Source organism: Toxotes jaculatrix, chromosome 6, assembly GCF_017976425.1.
Source record: "Toxotes jaculatrix isolate fToxJac2 chromosome 6, fToxJac2.pri, whole genome shotgun sequence".
Classification (NCBI taxonomy): domain Eukaryota; kingdom Metazoa; phylum Chordata; class Actinopteri; family Toxotidae; genus Toxotes; species Toxotes jaculatrix.
Genome location: NC_054399.1, coordinates 4,971,266 through 4,994,861, shown reverse-complemented (window position 1 = coordinate 4,994,861; position 23,596 = coordinate 4,971,266). Strand labels below are relative to the sequence as shown.

Here is a 23,596-nt window from a genome sequence, read left to right as displayed (position 1 = left end):
CTTGAATTTCTTGCATGTCTGACACACACACACACACACGCACACACACACACACACAATCAGACACCACACAGCTAGAGCTTAAAGTCGTCCTAGACTTCTTCTTCTTGTGATAAGTTTCTAAGATATTTCACAGCTTGGAGATAAAAATGAGTTTCCACAGTCACACTGAGCTCCATGTGTTACTGGAAACATACTGTTGCTTCCTCATTCCCAAAGTAGGGAGGAACAGACTCTTCAGGATCATTAGAGCCAATTCTCATGGACACTGCATATTAGGCGTCCCTTGCGGTTAGGGATGGTCTCTCTCTGTTTCTCTCTCTTTCCACCAGGCTTCACTAAGGCTCCTGCACTGGGCTTCCTGCTCTGATCCTCCAGACAGACACAATCTGCACACCACCTTGCCTGTCTCTGCTCCTCTTTCTGCAGATAGCGGTGTTAAGATTTATATCTGTGAAATTCAACTCTGGCAAAACGCGGCAGAAATAGATGTAGTTATTTAAAAAAAATCGACGAAGCAGAGGTTAAGGTCACTTTGCAGATTGCGTCTGCCTTTACTACTAGTTCATCTCTGATTTGATCTGGTATGTGTGGGTGCATGAGAGCGGGCATGTTTTCTCATGTGTCCGTTTGTGTATATAGCTTGTAATGTTTGTATATGTCCTGTTGTAGCTCTGCGGAGTCGGAGGAGCTCGCCGTTCACTTGTACCCCGGAGCAGTCACAGTGCAGGGGGTGCTGAGGCGAAAGACTGTGCTCAAGGAGGGCAAGAAACCAACAGTGAGAACCCACAAACACACACTTTCACGTGTACATGCACAAGTGCATGTGTCCATATGTTGTTCATACATCTATACCTGCATGTACCATACAGGACCAGATGGGCAATAAATGCTGTCTGCACAGATTGGACCTCAGAGACTCCTAAACCTGCAGAACATCTTTGTCTCTGTCTGTTCCTTAGACTCATTGTAATTCTCTTCCTCACTGACGGTGCTTGCATTTCTTTTCCACTGCTTTTGTTTTCCTTGTCTCTGCATAAGCCATTTTTATATTTGCACTGAGATTATCCTGTTCAGTTTTGGCTGGACACAAATGTGGAGCCCTTTATGCAGCTAAAATAACTTAAATCTGTCGTAAGTAGTGTGGATGATTTACGAGTTTCTTTGATGATATAACAAGGGCTAAAAAAAATTTCCCAATCTGGCCCTGCAGTCAGGCGAGATCTGTCCACTCCAGGAGTATTAATTAGCAGGGTCTTGTTAGTTTTAAAAGCTCTCTGTGTTTATGGAACAAGATGCTAATTTTGTTTCACGCATTTTCCAGTCATTCAACTTTTCAGTCATTCAACAATTCCAAAAAAGACATTTAATCGCTGAAGACACATTCGCTTTATCTGTGCCATCTGAGGGTTTGTGAGTCACAGAAACATCTCACATTTTACTCTTTAAATGGATCTGATGAGAGTGCCGTTCTCGAGTTTCTCATTGACTCAGTCAGGCTGAAGTGGAACTGATTTCACCTTTGTGCCTCCAGGTGGCATCTTGGACCAAATACTGGGTCGCTCTTTGTGGAACCCAGCTTTACTACTACCCTGCCAAGTCCCTGAAGGCCACTGAGAGAAAACATGTAAGTCACACACACTGGCCCGTCACCATCCTCTGTCTCTCAGTCTGAGGATGCATTCATGCCATGCATTTTTGCAGAAGATGAGGTTTTACTATGTTTATTCAGGCAGGTGAGGACAGAGAAATGCACTGAAACATCTGAAAGTCTCACACTTCTTCCATGTGATCTGCACTTGTTGATAGAGCTCAGAGTTAATGTACCAAATTACCCTGAAACACACTCAGTTTTATAAGGAGACGACATATGATAGCCATTACTTACTCAGTCTTAAAAGGTTTAATTATAGAATGAACTCGAGAGAAAAACATGTAACGACTCTTCTTCACGTGTTTGTGCTTGGTGTGCGCAGGAGAAAAGGAAATGGCTGTAAAGATGCAGACAGGAAAAAATCGCACATTTTTACGTCAGCATAGATTCAAAAACGTGTTCAGTGTGTCCGGCTGGACGTGTGTTTGTGTGTAAGAGCATTTGTTGAGTTCAGAGTAAAGCGTGGGGAAGAGAGGAGGCAGAAGAGGTGTGTGTGTCTGTGTGTGTGTTTGTCTTTCTGTGGTTATATGGATGAATTTTGGCCGATCCTCACACCTTCAAAGGGCTGTTTGAGGGTTAAGACTTTTTGGTTTCTGGGTTCAGGTTAGACTTGGGTTAGGTATAGGGTACGGGTTGGGGTTAGGCATTTAGCTGTGATGATTAAGGTTAGGTCAGGGTATGGGGCCAGGGGATGTATTATGTCAATGAGAGTCCTCACAACTAAGACAAGAATGTGTGTGGGTGTGGAGGGGACTGGGTCTGGTGCAGCGGGGGGACAGACAGATGGTAGCACTCATTGAATAATGAGACCAGTGACATCACTGCAGACTTGTGTGTCACTCATAGGCTAATGAGAACCTTGTGGAGTGCACATGAGGGCTCACAGGCAGTATCCAGAGGTTACACACACACACACACACGGGCTGTGTTCATATTTAGAGTCGTTATGAGAAAAATAGATTTGTCTGTTTCGTTTGTCCTCTGCTCAGTTCAAGTCAACGTCCAGTAAGAGCGTGTGTGTGGTGGGCCTAATGGCCATGATGGCTGACGACCCCGAGCATCCTGATGTGTTCTTGCTGACTGACTCAGAGCACGGTGAGAATAACACACACACACACACACACGCGCACACACACACGCACACACGCAGTAAAGGAAAAAACAAACTGAAATGACTAATGACTAACAAGTAAGAAATCATTCCTCTGAAAACAGATGCAGTGAAAAGCTGAACTGGGTCAGTGGAGTTTGGTTTGAGAGGTGACGTCACCGCCACCACCACCACCACCATCCCCCCCAAACACACACACACACACACACACACACACACACACACACACACACACACACAACATATTAGATTGAGTCCATCTCACCCACAATCAGTCTAACTTTCGATTTAAGTATGGCACTTTATGCTAGTCATATTTGGCTTTTTCCATGCGTGTATACAACTGTTTATGCACACAGACACACACACGCACACACTCACTTTGTCCTGAACTTTTCCACTGTGACTCAGTTTTTATTTTACTGGACGAGCCAAAGTCAAGTGAGGCTTCAGCCATCTTTCCAGAGTGTTGAGAAAGCAGGTGGAAACGAGAGCCTTGGCAACTCACGCTGTTTGTCTCCGTTGCCTAGGTAACACCTACAAGTACCAAGCAGGGAACAGAATGAACGCTTTGCTCTGGTTCAAACATCTGAGTGCTGCCTGTCAGAGCAATAGGCAACAGGTATGGAGCCACACAAACAACAGACGCGCACACACACACACACACACACACACACACACACCGCTGAGTGTTAGCCATGTTTTGTAAATCTCACTCTTTTTTTTCCAGGTGCCAGCCAATCTGATGTCGTTTGAATGACCGATGCTCGGGAGTGCGAATGAGCAAAGGAGAGAGGGATGAGGAAACAGACGAGGAGGATGAGGAGGAGTATTGACTCAGTAGTGGGAGCTTTCACTGCCATGAGCCCTGCCCGCCGATTCTCCGATTCTAGCCCCGGCCTCACTGCAGCCTCACCTGCCACCACTGCCTTAACCAGAGTACCCTGTGTGTGTGTGTGTGTGTGTGTGTGTGTGTGTGTGTGTGTGTGTGTGTGTGTGTGTGTGTGTGTGCGTGTGTGTGCGTGTGCGTGCGTGTGTGCGTGCGTGCGTGTGTGTGTGCGTGTGTGTGTGAGAGCGAATGTGAGTCATCTGTGTGTGTGGATGGAAGTAACTGTTTTGGATGTATTGACTACTGAACAAGGACCTGGACCACTGCTCTTGTTTCCCATTTGCTCTCAGTGTTTTGTTTAGTTTTTTGTTTTGTTTTTTCTGAACTGTGAGTGTTCAGCACTTCAGTGGAGCCATGCGACTCTTCTCCTCTCCTCTCTCACAGACAGGCAGTCCTTGGATGGACAGAAATAATCCTCTCCTTTGGTTTTCTTAACGGGGTTAGCTGTTTTTATCCGTGTCCCTGCCTTGCTCAAATGCAAAATTCTTGCCTTTTATTTGGCGGGACGCAAAATCACAACACGCACGCTCACATCGGACTAACCCGCTGGACTTTGGAGGGTTTAGAAAAAAAAACAAAAAACACTTTTTTATTCACTGGGTTCACACTTTCAGTTGTTGCTCTCTTCATTCACTTGAGTTGGCTTGGAGTCACAGGATGATGATTATTAACATGAACCTCACACTCACACACACGCACACACACCCACACACACACACAGGCCTATATGATCGCATCGTTGTAAACATAAGGGCTCTGATTCGCAATCAATTCCAGCAGAAACGATTCCCACACTTCCTGAATGTTTCTAGTTTTTATTACAGAACCTAGCCGCCCCCCCCTTTTTTGTCATATACTCGCTAAGTGTTCTGTACGTATGTGTTCCTGTAAACTGCATTGGGTGAGGAGGGGGGAGCGGGGGCAGGAGGGAAAATGTTTATATTGCGGGAATCTTGTCTGCGTTCCACACAGGTACGATAATCCCAGAATCTAAGCTACGATGTGTTCACGGTTGGGTAGACAAGAGTTATTCCTTTTACGGACCTGCAAAAATTTCTTTGTTCTCCAGCGTCGTGCGCTCTCTGTCATCACCGCCATCAGCTCAGTAAGGTGACGCTTGGTTCACCAGACTCACACATGCTAAACACTAAAGACTTGAAACTGTGAAAGAGTCCACGAGAGAGCAGCGAGAACTCATGATACACGATTTTATCTCCTCTTCTTGTTGCTTAACATGGTTAGATCCTCTGGTCTGGAGCAGACATTCAAAGCTACCTGGAGCCATACAGAGTCTATTTTAAAGCTTGTTTGTTGATATTGTTTTGTGTTGTTAGTTTCTTTTCCTTTTTTTTTTTTTGGAGGGATGGTGCAGTTCACAGTATTACCATGTAGTAGAGATGGTTGCACGTCTATGTAGATTTTTTCTTTTGTCTGTTACATATGAATGTTACATTTTTGTTTTTGTGTTTTTCTCTCTTTTTTTGGAGCAGTTATTTTGAATATTTTATGTACATGTGAATTTTATTTTTTGTTTTTCTTTCTATTTTTTTGCCCCTTATTCTATTAACCTAGATCCAGCTCAGTTTTAGGCCCTAACCATGTTGCATCTGATTCAGAAATAGAATAAGCACCTTGGTTATAAAAAGTGCCAAGTGATGTTACTGTCACTGTTTTTGCTTCAGGCTGATGAAAGGTTAGGAAGGGCAGAGCTGCAGTGGAATCAGGTGTAGGTACTGGCAGTGGGAAGAACCTGGTATTTCCACGGTGCATCGCAGATGTTTGAGGGCGCCACAAATAGACTATGACTGTTTGTTTTTGAGCAAACATAATCAGGATGGTGGTGATGACAATGATGAGGGGCTTTTCAGCCAGTAATTCTCAACAAAATCTAATCTCCTTTTTAAAACAGCTGTTTACATTGTATGTTTACACAATCTTTTGCCCAACATCACTCACTGCTCCACGTGTACTGTATCTAATTTAGGAAAGAAATATGGCGTAGAAACAAATGTCCTCCAAACATTGGGGAATATTAAGCTCGGCGTTTCAGGCTGAACATATCTGTACGCGCAGCACTGGATCCTCTTTAATGTGTCTAATTTGATCCATCAAAACTGTCCTCAGCTTAAAATACAAATCATCAGTTCAGCTTTTTAGGTCAGACAAACATTACGAACTGAGACAATGTCTGTTTAGTCCCCATCAGGAGACGCTCAGTCCTTTGTATATTCACTAAAGAGATGGTAGTGGATGAACCTGTGGAGGAATGAATGAGGAAGCCAAACACAGGCTTAATTTAATGCAGCAGTTACTCTAAGTACGTGTGTGCATTTGTGTGCCTGTGCATACTTCTCTATTTTTTTAAAAAATCATTGTAATTCAAGCCTGATAGGCAAATTCCTTGGGGCTGCCGTCGCTGCTGAGCAGTGAGGGTAACCGGCCACCTAATCATCTGTGTGACTGACTCTTGCCAGCTCACGCCACGACTCCACACTGGCTTCTGTTGTACAGGAAGCGTGAAGAAAGGAGGACTGGTGAGCAGATAGGAAGTGGAAACTGTACTCGTCTGTGTCTACTGTGGCTGGAGAGCTGTAGAATGGAGAATGTTTCTTTGGTTTTTTTGAAGTGACAAAATCCCAGAGCTGAAGCACTATAGAGGCTGATCATTGCTGGTGGGACAGGGACAAGAGAGCTGTGAATGAATTAAGTGAAATGGGTGAGACAGGTTTAGGGTTTCTACAGATGCTGGTTGGTCTCTCTTTCTCGCTCTACTGACATATTAACCTGCTGTCATTTACAAAATATTGACAAACTGGTGCAATTAAGCAAGGATTGATTCTGCCTCCGAACCTCTGAAAAAAAAAAAAAAGAAAGACTGTGCACAGAAATGGCTGAGATGTAAACAAACCCAGTGTAGACAGACAACATCCCCAATCACATTTTCTTTCTTTCTGTTTGCTGTATCTGATGTTAATTGAGATAGAAGAATTTAAATTAAATTAAGAATTTAATTTATTTGAATTCATTTGGGTTTAACAAGCTTCCCCTCGAGAAATTCCCAGGTCAAGCGCTTTTTTTTTCTGAGGTTTTCCTTACTGTAATGTGAGTTTACATGAACTTCTTTTTTATAATCATTTCTGTACAGTGCGTGGTCAGCATAAGGGAATCACATTTCATTTTTGTTTTGTGGTTTTAGTTGACTCATTTTTTTAGATTTCGAGGCCAATCACTACTAACATAATGACCCCACAATCATCTATTTTTGGATCAGGGTGGAAAATTCACATCAGCCGCTCGTTCAAGATCATTTTTTTTTTGGTTATTATGAAGAAACTTGATGCCATGCTTGAAAATTCTCTTTGCTGTGGTCAGAGTTCACGTCGTTTCCGTTAAGTTGAACATACTGACTACAAATGCACAATTTTCCCCGTATTAACAGTTTTGAGTGAATCTGCCTTCTGAATTCATTCTTTGTTTTTTATGGTTATGAAAAATGTTTAAAAGCTGAGATGAAGGGTTCAACCAGAGGAAGTGTTCTGAGTGTGGTTACATGGTGTGTTTATTCTTTTGGTGGAGAAATTGAACCAATGTGAATCTGTGCCTCCTGTGAACTGGCCAGGCATCATTCACTTGTTTACCAAGGACATCAACAACAACCGTCACTCAACCCTTGGAAGGTGAAGTGTAAGTGATCTTTGACCTTCGCCCTTTTACCTGGCTGTGTGTGTGTGTCTGTCTCTGTCTTCCCGTGTCATGACTGTGGCAAGCGCTGTGACCTCAGTGCTGAGTGATGTGCTGCCTGGTGTGAAGACTGAGAACCAATAAACACTCTGCCCTTTTTTACTCCACACATCAGTTTCACGCTCATTGTTCTGGAGAAGATTGTGTGACTGTTTATCTGGGATACGGGGGGTGGGAGTTAGTATTACATGACTCAATACCGTTTGATAATCAGTTCAGGTTTCAAGCTCTCTCCCGCAGTGTCAACACCCTGTGCGTGACTTTGTGTCAAGGCTAACATCGTTATTACTATGGCTTCTTTGTGACAATACTCTAAAAATATTATCCAACAATCGAGATGTTTTAAATCAGTCAGCAAAATACCAAAGAACAATTTACATTTACTGTAATTGTGCGGGCTCATTTTTTTAGTCAGCAGATTTTCTGAATGAAGAATTACTTTCACTAGGTTACAGTTACAATTACATTCATCACAGTAGTGATTTCGGCTTTTTAATACCAACAAGATGAGTAGCTGTGGGTTCATTTACAGTGACGGCTCAGTCAGTACAGGAAGGCATTTCTTGTTATGCATTTTCAAATTTTCACCACCTACAACAAAGTCAGCACTTTGCTGTAAGTATAGCAACCAACACTGTTCTTTTTTTATTACAATTTTAAGGGGATAGTGGTGTTCCTGAGGGGTTGTGTATGTTTTTGTTTTTTCTTCAGATACTTTCCAGAAATTTAGATCTCTCCAAACCTTTAGTTACTCAAAGAAAAACAAAATCTGAAAAGCAAGAACCATCCCTTGGCTGAACTGGTGTTGACCCATGCAAACTGTTAAAGGGGTTGCCAAGTAGACAAGACAAAGAAAGGCTGGGTCCTACTGTGTACTGTGCTTTTTGGCAGCACTTTAAGTTTGCCTGTTTGGCATGTACAAGCAGTATATAAACATCTAACAAACGTTTTCAATGTAGCTGTAAGCAGATCTAAGTGTTAATGTATTTGACTACAGCTATACCTCCTAGTGTGGACACCCGTAAGTGAAGGCTGGTGTGTAAACAGATGATGAATGTAGTAAAACGTTGTTGTAGTAATATAAAATGTATTACATCTGCTTACAGCCACATTTATAGTATGTTATAAACCATTTATTTCATATTTATACACTGCTAATAATGCAACGCAAAATAATGGTTTGGCTCGCGGTGAATGGGACGTAGTGTGACACTGCCACCTGGTGGCTGCGTGGAGCACGTACAGCGGGAGGAAGTGGAGACGGCAGGCCGGCGGAGGAATCGAAGGAATAGGGCGGAGGGAAGGGAGCCACCGAGGGGGGACAGAGAAAATGACAAACCACCGCGATTTTTTTCTTTCATTAGCGGCGCGTTAAATTATTATACTTAATGTCCATCTCGCAGGACTTTTACAGACACTTGAAGCTACTTTGTCTACGGTGAACGGCGTACGGCCATAAGGTAAGACAGCCTGGTCGGCTGCCAGTAAACGCCACAGACGACGCACTGTAATGAAGCTAGCTGCTTGCTTTAGCTAACCTACGGAGCAAGGTGTACAGCGGTTTGCTAAGCAGCTAGCTCTGTCGAGATAGATGAGACCACATCGCTGCAGGTATAGTGATCTGACTACCTGAATAACCCCGGTGTAATCATAATAAAAGCAGACCCGTCATTCAGAGGTTTCATTGCGGTCAGCCGTTTTTTTTTTTTTTGAAGGCGTTTTCTCACTAGTGTTTAAAAAAAAAAAAAAAAGACAGCTAGGAAAGATAGCAATGTATGAAAGACCGATTGTGTGGAAGAAGTGACTGCCTGCGTGGCCAAACCTGTGCAGGCTGAGCTGTATCAACACCAGCTGAACCCTTTTTTTTTTTTTGATAGGGGTTTTAGCTCGCTAATTGTTAGCATGTTGTCACAGTTTTGATAACAGTAACACCGACGCTCGTTATCCACGGCCGAGTCAGATAACTGTCAGTGAAACGTGGCATTTGTATTCGTTTTTTTTTTTTTTTGTTTTCTGCCCTGATGTGAAGCTCACAACATGCACAGCTGACATACATACAAGCGCCCCGTGTTTCAAGCCCGCTGTGGAAACATGTTTAGCTTTAGCAGGCGGATGGAGGCGTCGTGAGGTTTTGTGGTCACGGAGGTCCGGATCATTTTAGGGTCAAAATAAAGTCGTTTTTTTTTTTTTTACCCAGTGTTGGAGTGGGAGGGATGTTATTGCCCACAACACAACACAACCCAGCCTGTACTGTAGCTGCACATACAGATAAGGGGCTGTTTAAAGGCTTAGCTGCCCCCTTTTTTGCACATAGTGCATGTTTTGCGGTGTGGCATACTTTTGAATGTACACACACGCATTTACACAGAGACTAAGCAGGCTGATATCCTGATGTAGTTATACACACTGGACAGGCTTCAGCTGTGCTGCAGTACTGGGTCACCCTCTGTCCTGAGGGGAAATAAGCAAGAGGGGCAGCAAATCAATCAATTTTCTCTCCACATTTCATTGCCAGAAAAAATTTTCATCTCTCGCTCTCTCTTCCCTCCCCTTGTTCTCTACTTCCTCCCCCTTCCCTCCCAGCCCTGTCTTATTTCCGTCTCCCACTCTGTCCCTCCAGGTGACTGCCTGTTCGCTCAGATTGTAGCTCCGGGCACCACAGCTCCCCGTCCTTTCAGAAGAGTTTTCTGTGCCAGGGCCGAGCGGGTGGGTGGGAGACGGGGAGTTACGGAGGCCATGCATCAGGGGTGAGGGGCATTTGCAGCGGGGGAAACACACGTCGCCGGGTGAGGAGGGGTTCAGGGCCGGTCGGTGTGGAGATGAAGCTCAAACAGCGCATGGTGGTGCTGTGTGCCGTGCTCCTCCTGCTGGGCCTGGCCAAGATCTTCCTCCTGGATGGAGGTGAAGGATCTGCAGCCAGCCGACGGGACCTCAGAGCGTTTCACAAGGTCAGGGTGCAAGCCGACGCTTCCCTTTTGATTTTTGTTTAAAAATATTTGTATAGAAAACAACCACATACTGTGGAGCCTTATGAAGTAGACTGTGCAGTGCTCTAGTTAGAACTGGTATGAAGTCACACGCCGCGAGAGAGCGATTGCGGACATGCTTATCATTACACACTGTAATTATCATTCATCCCTAACAGATGGAAGCTGGCCTTTCTCTGTCCCGCGGAGCTCGTCTCACCCACACCCTCCAGTCTCCGTGGGAGATAGCAAGCCAGTGGGTGGGCCCGAGAGAGGTGTACCCTGAGGAGACCCCAGAGCTGGCTGCTGTGCTCACTGCCCTCAGCACGGCCAGGATAGAACGAGCGGATGTGGGCTATAAGGGCACTCAGCTCAAAGCCCTGCTGGTGCTAGATGGGGGACAGAAAGTGGTCTTTAAACCCAAAAGGTCGGCAACGGTAAAAATGGGATTACATACGTGTACGTTTGAGAGTGATTCATCTTTTTAATTTTCGTACTCTCCGCCCTCCCTCAGGTATAACAGAGACTATGTTGTCGAAGGCGAGCCGTACGCAGGCTATGACAGACACAACGCAGAAGTGGCGGCTTTTCACTTGGATAGGTGGGTAGGCGTCGCCATTTCGGCGTCTGAAGTTTGTTCTTACAGACTCTGTGATCTGTCATCTCCTGTCCTCTCTGCAGGATCCTGGGGTTCAGGAGAGCACCTCTTGTGGTGGGGCGATACGTCAACCTGCGAACAGAGATTAAACCTGTGGCCACAGACCAGCTGCTGAGCACCTTCCTCATGCAGGGTCAGTTTTTTTTCTCTTCTCCCGCTGTCTCCAGTAACATTCTAGTAAGACGTGCGTGTTTCCAGACATCCCAGAGTGAGAGTTGGGTGTTATTGTACGAATGCATTCCCCTTCTCTTTAACTGTGATCTCAGTTTTCACCCTGTATGTTGGTCTCTCCCACTCTCTGTCTCACTGACATCTCCCGTCTTTCTCTCTGGGTTGATCAGGGAACACTCTAGACCAGGATATGGCCTTCCAAGCCTGTTTGGTGAGGGTGTGGCACCGCACAGTTAATACAGCGTAATCACATCAAGCCAAGGTTATGCTTTTGACAGACACGTTTGTCAAGAGAGAAAAAAATAGAGAACAATAGATAGAATTACATTTCAGTACTCCTGTGTTTTGATAGACAGAGCTGTCTATCAAAGTTAGATGGTGCTAGGGATCCCCTCTCTGCAATAAGCATTACCTTTCTTTGAAGGGGAACTCTCTTTTTACACACAAAGGTCAAGTTATCAGTTAGTCATGGGGTATACTGCTCAAGGTGTGAAAACAGTTGCCTAATGCACTGTGGTCAAACTGTCGAAAGTGTGAGAAAATAATTCCCCATGGTGTCATCGGGTTTTAATGAAAAGATGTTTTTGGTTGCATTTTGGGAAATTTAGGATTCAGTTTCTTTTTTCAGAGCGTGACCCACACCGGGGACTAAAATTCAGGCTTCTGCTACTTCAGTTCTGACCGTTCTTCTCTTTCATCTGCCTGTTTTGAGTCCCAGTAAATTCACGGCCGTGTAATTCTGAATCACTGAAATATTCCTTTAAGGCTGTGTCAGAGAGAGGTTGATTCAATCCTGGCATCATTTTTGTGTTGTCAAGCTCTCATTAAGGTCGACAGTATGACTATGAATGTTTCTGCCATCTGAGATTTTTCTTTGCTGCTTATATCGTAGTAGCTTTCCCTTAAATATCTCTGGGCTAAAATAGGCATGACTCTAATATTTTATTTTATTTTATTTTATTTTATTTTATTTTATTATTTTTTTGGTTTTAATTTTTATCAATTTGATGATATGCCTACATTTGCCAGGCGTTAATATTTTATCCAAAAAAAAGTTCAGACTTGATTCTCCAGAAAAACTCTCACTTGTCTTATGTCATAGTAAATATTTTGGGATTTTGGAGCCTTAGTTAAACAAAACTTGACACTTGATGACAGCAGACTGGACTCTAGAGAAAATGATAAGTTGATTAGTTGAAAAAAATTATTGTCACATTAATTAATAATTCTTAGTTTATTGATATTGTTGTTGAAAACTAATATTAACTGACGTGGTCCCGGTGAAGACAAACCGGATCTCTGTGTCCCATGTAGATCAATGCTGTACTGATTCAGCTGACATTACAGATACCATCTGTACTGCACCTTTCTGTCACTGTTAAAGGTTAAAGTCAGGACCACTCCCTGTCTTTGCAGCTGCACTTTTTATGCAGTTAACCCATCAGCTGATGGTGTGTTGATGCTGTGGTGATGCATCTGACCTTACACGTCAGCTGTACAGTCACCGTTGCACACCAGCATGTTAAAGGTTAGAGTCAGCAGGACCACCCCCTATCTTGCACTTTTAGCCCATGTCGTCATCATCGTGTGACAGTTTGGTTTTTCCTTTGTCACGCTGAAGAGTTTTTTTTTGTGTGTGTGTTTTTTAAGGTTTGTGTCTTTTTTTTTTTTTATAAGTTTCCTGATGTTTAAACCATCCGTCATTTAGCGCCAATCAGTGTTTATGAGTCATCTGTGTAACGGCCTTTGCCACTGTGGTTTTTACAGCCACTATCACGGCACCAACAAACAGCTACAGGGATGCTTGGCTTTGGAAATATATGACTGAGAGATTTCTATCTTCACACCAGTGAAACTACAATGGTGAACAAAACTTTGTTTGCCCCGCTAACAGCTTTGAAACATGACATTTCAAAATTCAACAGAAACATATCTTCCAGAAAAGGTGTTCTTTGGATTAACCACAGACTGAAACTACTGACTGACAGTAGCTGAGAAAATATTCATCCCTGGCTAACGAGGTCTGCGAGATATTTGCTTTACAGCAGCGCAATCTACAACCTCATCAGCGATTATCTTCACACCTGTTCACTCTTGATCTGAACGTTCAGAGTGCAACATACATGATACCTAATGCTGAGTTGACATATTACTATATAATTTTCTGGGTTCTTGTCATAACTGATAAGGAGCCGGAGGGGTGTTTCATGAAGGCGTGTCTTACTGTGACAAACAATCATGTTTGTTAAAGCACGAGTTTAACAAACCGAACCAGGGTTCATCTGTTTCATCAAGTCAGCTCAGAACTGAACCAGGACTAAATCAGGTGTGAGAGCTCAAGCACAGATTACATCAGTTTACGGTGGGGGAAAAAAAAACCAGACATAAAAAAGACAGAATTGAAATGAACATATACCACTGAAAATAAAACAACAGAGAGGAACAAAATCAGTGAAATAAACAAAGCAAAATAAAAAACGAACTTTTGGCAGCATGTTGTGGAGCGTCAGTCAACGCTGACACTGACAAGCAGAGTCAAATTTAGATTATCTCTAAATAATCTATTAGCCCTCCGGTGCTCTCTATGTAATCGCGTGTTCAAATTCAGTGTGAGCAATAAGAACATTGAAATGTACGGTCCTGATCAAAATTATTGACTAACCTGAACCTCAAGTACATAACTCAGAATATCTTCAGTGATAAATGCTAATACTCCAACTCCAACTCTGGATTACCAGAATTCTTTTTTTTATTTACTGTCCAACATTACTGAACAAAATGAAAAAATAAAAACTTTCCTAATAGTTAAACAACACAAAAACAGAATGTACCCCGGACACAGTGGTTGGAACCCTTGTCTAATATTTGGCTGCTGAACCTTTGACGACCTCTCAACATTTTTTGTAGCCACGTAGAAGCTTCTTGCAGCCGTCTGCTGGAGGTTCCTGCCACTTTTGAAGAGTGAATGAAGAGCAATTTCCATCTATTAATCGCTTTTTAATTGCCAGTGGGCGAACGGATTGTAACGATCTTTTCCTTACTTTCTGTCAAACGTATAATTTTACAGTGTGGGATGTCCAGATGTATTCAGTTTAAAAATTTAAAGTAAAATAATGGGGTATGTAAAAGTAATCCCTGTGAGATGACGGCTCAGGCGTCAGACTGAACATTAGGTTTCTTTATTTTTTCTACTTTGACAACATTTGCACATCCACAGATGAGTCTTGTTTGCTTTTCATTTAGTTTTAGGAACTGGTTTAAATTCATTAAAGGGTTCAGTCCAACGTATTTGATTTTTTTTTTTCAGTAACTTTGGACATTTCATTAAATATTCTGATTATAAATTGTGTTTAACTCTGTACTCAGAATTTAGGGATTCCAGGATTGTATGTTCTAGTTAATGAAGTTTGATTTTGTTAACTAGTTTGCTCAGGTGACAGCTTCCGAATGGTTGAAAATACTTTTTACATACCCTCAGATTGGTTAGCTCTCCCTCTTGCATTTTTAATAGACAGATTTCTCAGCGTCTGTTTGAAAAGTTTGGTTCCAGCCACAGTTTAATTCAACACTCTTTATCTCTTCGTGACTCCTCTATTTATACTTGCATTCACACATTTCTTTGTGGTCATTTTTTGTGGTCGGCCTGTCTGTGAAGCAGCTGTGGAAGTATTATAGATGTTTTCATTCAGCTGAACTGAAAAAGATCCTAAGGAGCTGCCCTGTGTTTTTGTCTTCTCATTTAAGCAGTGCTGAAATAATTTTTTTTGATTAGCCAATTAGTCATTCAACAGAAATTAATCAGTGTAATCTGTTTTCATATTTGATTTATTGTTTCAGTAACATATAATTAAAGCGTTCATTTGCTGTTTTCAACCTCAATCAGTCCCAAGGTGGGACCGATTGATTGCCCCTAAAACACGAATGCTCTAAGTCAGGCTTTCTTACATGACATCACCTTGCAATATGAAAATGTGAATGTTTTTTTCTTCTCATAGGGGATTTCTGCAAAAGTGTTTTCCTTTTTTTTTCTTCATTGAGCCTCCCTGTGAGCTTCTCTCATCATCAGCTTGTGTACACTGTGTGTGTGTGTGTGTGTGTGTCTGTCTGTGAGAGATGGTGTGAGGACTAAATGTGGGTGTCCAAACAGATGTATTGGTGAAAACAGTCAGTGGATTCGTAGCTTTGTTTTTTCCCAGTGTAATGTAATGTAAACGTGTGGCAGACGGCTTCATGCTGTAGCTCCTTACAGAGCCATGTTTTCATAGCTCAGCACTGATGAGACATCATGGTCGGGGGGGGGGGCTTTTATTCATCTGTACCACTTTCCTTTTTTTTCCTTTCTCTCCAGGTAATAATACGTGTTTCTACGGAAAGTGTTACTACTGTCGGGAGAGCGAGCCAGCGTGTGCGGAGGGAGAGATAATGGAGGGATCGTTAACCCTTTGGCTGCCAGACGTCTGGCCGTTGCAGAAACACAGACACCCATGGGGACGCACATACAGGGAGGGGAAGCTGGCCAGGTGGGTGTTGAGCATGGGTCCAAAAATCTACAGTTGTTTTATTATCTCATGAAGTCACGGGAAATCCTGTGACTTGAAAATGGAAATGTTGTTTTGCTGATGCTGAGCGTCAGCAGCTCTTCCATAATGAAGGTATTTTATGTCAGCAGATGTAAAAAAGATTGACCTGTTCTTTCCTACTATTGTGATGACGCGCCACCATCTTTATTCTGAGAAAAGCTTCCTGGGGTGGGAGTGTGATCAGAGAAGGGGGAGGCGAGTGACGGGGGCAGGATCTTTTGAAACCTGTATGATGTCCATCATTATTGGCTGTGGTGTCAGTGTGGGCAGCAGTGTGAATATTTCTATGAATTTAAATTAAAGATAAAAGAGTGAAACCGAAGTATGAAATTTAAACACCACCGAATTTATTACAGTGAAACATTTATTTGAATCCCCCTCTTTCCTGTTATTGTTTTCTGGTGGAGTTAAAAACAAAAGAGGCAAGTAGTAGTGGGTGGTACGCGGCATATTTTCGAGGTTTATAATTTTGAGTAAGACGTTCCCTGGAAAGAACTTATTGTTAATGAAAGGGAAAAGAGCGACCGATCCAGAAACAGAAATGCAGTTCAATGCCGGTTCATTCCGAGCACAGAGAATCGTTTTGACGGTGCACAGCTGCGTTGAAATAACGTGAAATTTGTGCGCTCCTGAACCTAAACATACAATTCAACAAATGAAGAAGTAAGTTTCCAATAATAAATGAACATCATTTACTTAGGTTTAAATGGAGCTTTTCTTTCAAGGACATTCCTGTTTTCCCCATAACAAGTACGGAATTACATCGATCTTTCCCAGGAATTCCGGGAAGGATCGTTAGAGAGTTTTGCTGACCAGAGCAAGTTTTTCTCCTGAAAACACAAATAAAACACTGTGTGATCACGTAGTGCCTACTAAGCACTATGAGTTTTAGTATGTGAAAATGTTAAACAGATTCTCACAAACATTCCTGAGACATATTTAATTTACCACTAAGACGAGCACAGCAGGATTTCTCGAGTGCGTTATTTCACAGGAATGTTTGTGTAATGGTGAGAATAAAACATAGTCCAGACTCTTAAGTATTTGGACATGTTCACGTTTTCTGTAGTTGAAATGAGTAGTGAAATAAAAATGATGACTACTACATTAAAGTGCCAAGTCTCAGCCTAAACTTTAATAGGGTTACATCAGTATAGAAAGAACTGTGTGGGAGATGTAGTCCTATATGTCCCACACAGTTCTTTCAGCATGCAGTGTGTGCTCTTTCATGGTGACACAGGTCATTATATTTACATCATCAGCTTGATCATGACAGTTCACACTCGCTCGCTGGTAATTAAATATTAAGGAAAAGCTGACTTTACAGAATAACCAAAGAGTGGATTTTAATAGACTTCAGTTTCTGAGGACAGTTCACCTTCTGAGTCAGAGCTAAAGAAGTTTGTGCTCTAGATGTGTAACAGGAAATCTGCTCAGCTCACCCGGAACGATGCCTCTCACCGCTATGTTTTTTTCAAAGATAATTGAACTTCAGGTTCAGCTGCATTTCAAAGTGCAGAAATGTAAAATGATGTAAAGTTGCCAGTTTTTCCGCGGCTCAGAATGAGGCAGAGGTGGTGCCGTCCTGTTCATATGCACACACACATACACACATACACATGAATGTGTACCGTGTCTTCAGCTGGCTCAAGCAGATACTGTCTTTTCTTCTTTACTTATCCTTTTGGATACAAGGAGCGCACAAACACATCAGAAAACATGCGGATGTGCAACACACACACACAAATGCCACCTCCATAGGTTTGTGTGCAGTGGTTGAAAATTTTATAACACTTTGTCATGTTTTATCGACATCAGAAATTTTCTTTCAACATTTATCCATTCTCATTCTCATTTGTGTGTGTTTTTAACATCCAGGTGGGAGTACGACGAGAGTTACTGCGACGCGGTGAAGAAAATGTCCCCATACGACGCAGGGCCGAGGCTGCTAGACGTCATAGACACGGCCATATTTGATTATCTCATTGGGAACGCCGATCGGCATCACTATGAGAGTTTCCAGGACGACGGGGGCGCTAGCATGCTCATCCTGCTCGACAATGCAAAGAGGTGAGCAATAATGGGATTTTTTTTTTTTTTTTTTTTTTTAATTTTTAAGAGTACAGAACATAATTCACGCTTAAATATTTTATATTAATTAAATTTCATAGAGTTACAGTACTAAACTACCAACAATATAAATGAATAAAAATTTAATAAAAACACTTAGATAGTAATCTTCAAGCTTTTTTTTTAACACACCCTCTGAGGTTTTTTCCTGAATAGGAGATCCAAAATGTTTTAAAGTGACTTCACTGGGAGTCCCCCTTAAAGACTGAACTCATTAAACCACACTGCTGCAGAAAGGGGAATCACCATCTTTCCAGCAAAGCAGTACTGTCAGTTAAACCTAAAATCTCAAGTAAAACATGGGATTTTTTTCCCCCCCATTAACATAAAAAATTAATTAGTGGAAAATTTTGCACTCCGTTCAGCCAATATGTTTTGGCACATCAGTGCAGCGTTCTGATGATTTTTAAGAAGTTCATCTTTTCATCTCATATTTGAAGTCTAATTTTCATTTTCATTTTCAATTACAGTTTACGTTGACATTTTCTGTCATGCTCATCTCTTTTTCAAGAACTCACTTATTGGGACTGAAACCACTTTAAAGCTGACTCATGGGAACAGCCGCTTCCATGAAGTCAGGACATTGAGCTGTTAATCCTTCTTTGAACTTACTTTGTTTTTGATGATTGAAACAGTCAAAAGTTTTCTGTCTGCTCGATGGCTGTTTTTCCAACTGAACCACTGATTATATCACTTTCAAGCATATCATCTAAATTTACTGTATATTTGGTAGCAAAACAGATATTTTACAGTCATCTTAGCCGCTTCAATTCATAAGTCTGTCAGGGATCCCTGTCTGAGATGAGATTGCCTCTCGACTTCAGCCCACAAAACCAGACTCTTGCTCACTACTGTCAAGAGATGAGTTATTTCCTAACTGAACAGACAGTCCTGTCAGTCAGTGTCATTTTATACTAGTATTAGAGCTGGACAACCAACCAGAAACCTCTGAAATCAATCCAAGCCATTTCCACATGTTCAGGAAATTAATTCCTGCAGACAATCTGCTATCTTCCGCTTTAATACAGCTATAAGTGTGCATTAAAGGGAAATATGCAACGGACTTGAGCTGGTAACATGAAAACAGTTATAATCTTTTGTGTCTTTATTGAACACACCAATGAAACATTCACGGTGCTGATAAAAAAATAAGTGAACCTCAAACAGGAGCTTGCTGTAGCTGTGGCTCAGACCTGCACAGTGTTCAGGAGGAATTTTGGACCCTTCTTCTTTACAGAAATGCTTCAGCTCAGACATATTCTTTTCATGTCTGGTGTAAGCGTCTCTCCTCAGGTCATTCCACAGCCTCTTTTGGGTTAAGCTCTGGGCTTTGACTGGGGCCACTTCAAGCTCTTCGTTTTAAATCATTCTATAGTAGATTTGCTTCGATGTTTAGGGTCAATGTCCTGCTGCATCACCCAGCTTCTGCTGAGCTTCAGCTGGCGGACGGCCACGCTGACATTATCCTGTCAGATATCTTGATAAGCTTGGGAATTCATTTTCGTCTCTGATGGCGAGCCAACCAGGACCAGAGGCCAGGGACAATGTTGGGATGATGTTTTCATGTCGGTATGCAGTTTCCTTTTTACATCGTACCGTTTCTTCCCAGCAGTTCAACCTTGGTTTTATCAGTTGCAACATCCTGTGTTGTGTCTTTGGAGTCATCTTAGGTGGATGCCCACTGCTCGGGAGGGGAGCCACAGAACTACAGTCCTGCTCAGAATTATTGGCACCCCCGAATTTTAGAATATCTTTAGAAATTAATGCACAGGAGCCAATTTTGTCTCATCAGAATATTTAATAATAGCTATTGCTATAACAACAACAAAAAAATTCATATAGTGAAATAAAAAATACAGACATAAAATTTACAGTGAACACAGTTATTGAATTAAACTACTGAATTAACCAATGAATGATGGTCTTATTGCATAAAAAGAGGCTTATTGTTTCCAGTATCTTTTTCACAAGGCTACAAAGCAAATCACCAAAGATCCTCTAATCCCTGTTTCAACAGTTATATAATAATATATTATTAATAATATCGTCAAGAAGTTTCACACAGTGGTTGAAAAGGAAAAGTTTTAAACTGGCCAGCGACGAGTCCTGAACTAAAACCCATTGAAAAACCTTTGGAGAGAGCTGAAGTCTGCCATCGTAAGAAGGACCCCTGCAAACTTAGAAGAGCTTTAAAGCTTTAAAGCGTTAGCATTTGCATTTATTTCTGAAGACATTCTAACTTTTCTGTACTTAAAATTCAGGGGTGTCAGTAATTTTGACCAGAATATTAAATCATCTCTGGTTATAGACGGTTTGTCTAATTGTGGACTGATGAATATCTAAACTCTTTCAGGTGACTTTGTATTTCTTTCCAGCTCTTCTGTCTCCTCTTTTTTTGTTGTTAGTCACAAGAAGTTCATCAAAATGTTTGACTGTTTATATAAATCGAAGTCGCTCTAACCCACAGCTCCACTCTGGTCTCACTGATTGATCTCAAGCTTTTCCAAGTGTTTTCAACATAGACAAGAACAACACGTTGATTTGTGTGTCATTATTTTCCTTTCTTGAGACTGTAAATCAAGAAACCTCATCCAACCCAAAGAAGCAACTGATTGTTAAAGGTTAATCATGCAGGAATTGCAGCCATGGCCTGTGACGACACACGAAGAACATGCCCCGTCAGGAACGAAATGTGAAAAACAAAGCCATCTCTCAGTGTGACAAGTGCGTTGCCAAGAAAGAAGAAGTGACAGAAAATTGTGCACGTCACCAGGGCCTGTTCCAGATCCAGCAGTCACTTACAAAATATTTGATAATTTCGCACCATACCATAAAAAGTGAGTCCCTGTGCAATAACAGGGAAGCTGCTGTTACTACAAACACACTATCCATGCTTGGTTCTGAGCAGCTGAAAGGGGAACTCTCTTCTTCTTCCTCAGTTTTCTGAGTGGAGTGTGTCTTAGCATTTATTAAAAGTTTTTTGTTGTTGTTGTTTTTGAGTGTTCCTGCAGTTCTCTTCCGTGCCGTGGCCAGTAGAGTGTGGCTAATGCACTTTGATGGCTTCTCCTGATCACAGTGCACACAGGCCTCCAGCTTCAGTTGCTTTACTTTATTTTTTAACTCTAATTTGTTGTCTTTTTTCTGTTGTTGTTGTTGTTGTCTGTGTGTGTGTAGCTTTGGGAACGCAGCTCTGGATGAACGAAGCATCCTAGCACCACTGTACCAGTGCTGCATGTGAGTACTCCACAAACTGTCAAAACTCGATTTTCGACGATCATGTTTTTTCTATAATCTCTCACGCGTTTCCCCTCTCTGTCAGGATCCGTGTGTCAACATGGAACAGGCTAAACCTGCTGAGAAGTGGAGCTCTGAGCTCAGCCATGAGGCAGGCTCTGGCGTTCGACCCTATCCACCCGGTCCTGGCTGAACCACATCTCGCAGCCTTGGACAGGCGTCTGTCTGGAGTCATAGCAACCGTTAAGCAGTGCATGGAAGCGCAGGGCCCCGACAACACTCTAATAGAGGATCGGATGAACCTCCCACATCCCTAGAAATGAGGGAGAGGAGAAAACTGAAAAACAGGAACAGCCAGGGCTTTACTTCCTGAGTCTGGAGAGGAGGAGAGGGACATAGAAAGAGGTGACTGAGCAAACAGATCAGTTGTGGTACTGAGGAAAGAGATGCAGAGTGAGTCAATGGATCGACAGGGTGGAACAAAGACTGTGCTTTTCTTCTGCCCTTGTCCTTCTTTGTCACTCTGACAAGACCGGAGTGGTTCTCAGAAAGGAATCACTGGATTCAAAGTGTCAGAACTGTGTCACTTTCAGCTATAAAAACTTTCTCTCAGGACTGTTGTGCACTAGAGGACAGTATCTGCTGTAAGAACCGCTCCGTCTACTACTACTACTGGTTGTACCGTGCGCCAGTTGCTCCCTCCCAGTCCAGCTTTTTTTTTTTCTCAGCTTATAAAAAAAAAAAGCCGGAGCTCGGAGAGATGCTGACACACAGAAGAGCAGGATAGAAGAGCAGGGAAGGTTCAGATGAGCCACCAGCATCTGGAAGAAACTGTTTGGATCTTACAGTCCGAGAAACAGAAAATCAGTTTTAGAACTGAAATTTTTTTTTTTTTTCCTCTCTCTCTCTCTTTCCTCCCTTCAACTGACATTTAACTTTGACTGGGAAAAAAAAAGAGAATCAACTCAGCCCTACCCCATCAGTGTGTACATATTTAACTAAGTAGTGACAGAATTATGAGAAGAGAGAGTATACATGTGTGGGTAACAATAAATAAACTTAAGGGTACGTGTGTGTGCGTGTGTGCGTGTGTGTGTGTGTGTGTGTGTGTGTGTGTGTGTGTGTGTGTGTGTGTGTGTGTGTGTGTGTGTGTGTGTGTGTGTGTGTGTGTGTGTGTGTGTGTGTGTGTGTGTGCGTGCGTGCGTGCGTGCATGTGCAGGTGTGTGGGTGGCCATGTGGGTGGAAGATTGCCATATTGTGCGGTAAAGAGGACAGCTACTGACATGAAAGACTTGAAGTGAGGGGACACAGAGGTCAAGTGTGTAGGTTCATCTTCAGCATTAAAGTATGATCTATTTCATTGTGGTTCTCACTCAGCCTTTTTTTCTAACATGCGTTCACCACTTAAAAGCACAAATACTGTTCAGAGGTATGTATTGGTGTTGTCAGTGTTCATGTTAGAGGGGACTTTCACTTTACTTTTACTTTTAGTTGCTCAGATATTTTTTTTTTTTATCTTACTCAGATTTAACCTGAGTAGCATTATAGGTCATATCTGGAACACACTGGTTATGGTTAACATTTAGTTTATAATAACTAGTTTTAGTTTTCATCTCTCCTCGTCTCACTTTCTGTAAAAGTTTGTTTTCGTTTTTCCAAATCTGAATCAGCTCTCATGCGCTAAATTTGGTCCAGATTTAAGGCAGCAGTAACTGTTTTACTCTGTTTTTAGTCACAAATTAGTCAGAGGTGTGATTTCAAACAACTGGCCATGCCTACGGAATTACACTTGTTTCCGTTTCCTGATTGTCTCCAAAAAAAAAAAAAAAAAAACGGAGTGCATTGCAGTGTCAGTCTCAATGTGATTTTTTGTTTTGGTTGGTTTCTTTTTTTTTGTTGTTGTTGTGGCTGCAGCTTGGATTACAGATATGTGCCCTTTGTGCCATCTGGAGCAGCCACTCCCAGTTCGTTTAGTACATCAAAGCAAACTAAAATCCATGGGGGTTTTTTGACAAGAACTTTGACGATGACAGCAGCAATGTTTTTCACTTGTGGTTTGCACACCTGTGAATAAACCCCCGACATCCAGCTGTGGTCTGATCCTCCAGTGTTGGAGGACTGTAAGAACAGCTGACTGTGAGCAGACTGAACCGATCTGTAAGAAGACACGACATGTCTGATCCTTGTGTTCAACGTTTCGCCTTAAATTTTACAACCGAACGAACTTCAGTTTTGCATCAGTTTTGCCTTCGCTACCTCTTTCACATCATGTTCTCATGATCAGGTTGCTGATGGTTTGTAAAAGGATGTGTGTGGGCTGTTGATGATTAAGCCAATAACACTTTTCTTCCACAAACTCAAACTTTCCTCATCCTTCTTCTCTTGATGTTGATCGATGCTGAAACTGAAATACCTAGCTTACCTAGTCCAAAAAAAAAAAAAAAAACCCTCATCCCTCTGAA

General features: G+C 42.2%; 2 protein-coding genes across 5 annotated transcripts in view; both read left to right on the top strand.

Annotated features, from left to right (window-relative positions):
• ralgps2 (Ral GEF with PH domain and SH3 binding motif 2) overlaps positions 1 to 6,562 on the top strand; it is a 66,550-nt gene extending 59,988 nt beyond the window's left edge. For all 3 annotated transcript variants that reach the window (XM_041040384.1, XM_041040385.1, XM_041040383.1), the window contains 5 exons: positions 673 to 778; positions 1,535 to 1,627; positions 2,644 to 2,749; positions 3,296 to 3,387; positions 3,496 to 6,562. In XM_041040384.1, coding sequence (XP_040896318.1) covers positions 673 to 778; positions 1,535 to 1,627; positions 2,644 to 2,749; positions 3,296 to 3,387; positions 3,496 to 3,525 — 427 coding nt within the window. In that variant the 3' untranslated portion in view covers positions 3,526 to 6,562. The remainder of the gene's footprint in view (positions 1 to 672; positions 779 to 1,534; positions 1,628 to 2,643; positions 2,750 to 3,295; positions 3,388 to 3,495) is intronic.
• A 2,108-nt stretch (positions 6,563 to 8,670) lies between these two features.
• On the top strand, positions 8,671 to 23,222 carry fam20b (FAM20B glycosaminoglycan xylosylkinase). Of its 2 annotated transcripts, none has more exons than XM_041041112.1 (9): positions 8,671 to 8,855; positions 10,016 to 10,343; positions 10,541 to 10,788; positions 10,876 to 10,962; positions 11,043 to 11,152; positions 15,539 to 15,710; positions 17,649 to 17,840; positions 21,075 to 21,134; positions 21,220 to 23,222. In XM_041041112.1, the coding sequence occupies exons 2-9, from the start codon at positions 10,215 to 10,217 to the stop codon at positions 21,449 to 21,451; spliced, it is 1,230 nt and encodes a 409-aa protein (XP_040897046.1). In that variant the 5' UTR covers positions 8,671 to 8,855; positions 10,016 to 10,214; the 3' UTR covers positions 21,452 to 23,222. The 2 variants fall into 2 exon arrangements, with proteins under 2 accessions (XP_040897046.1, XP_040897045.1); XM_041041111.1 differs by having other exon boundaries at positions 9,979 to 10,343.
• The last annotated feature ends 374 nt before the right edge of the window (positions 23,223 to 23,596 follow it).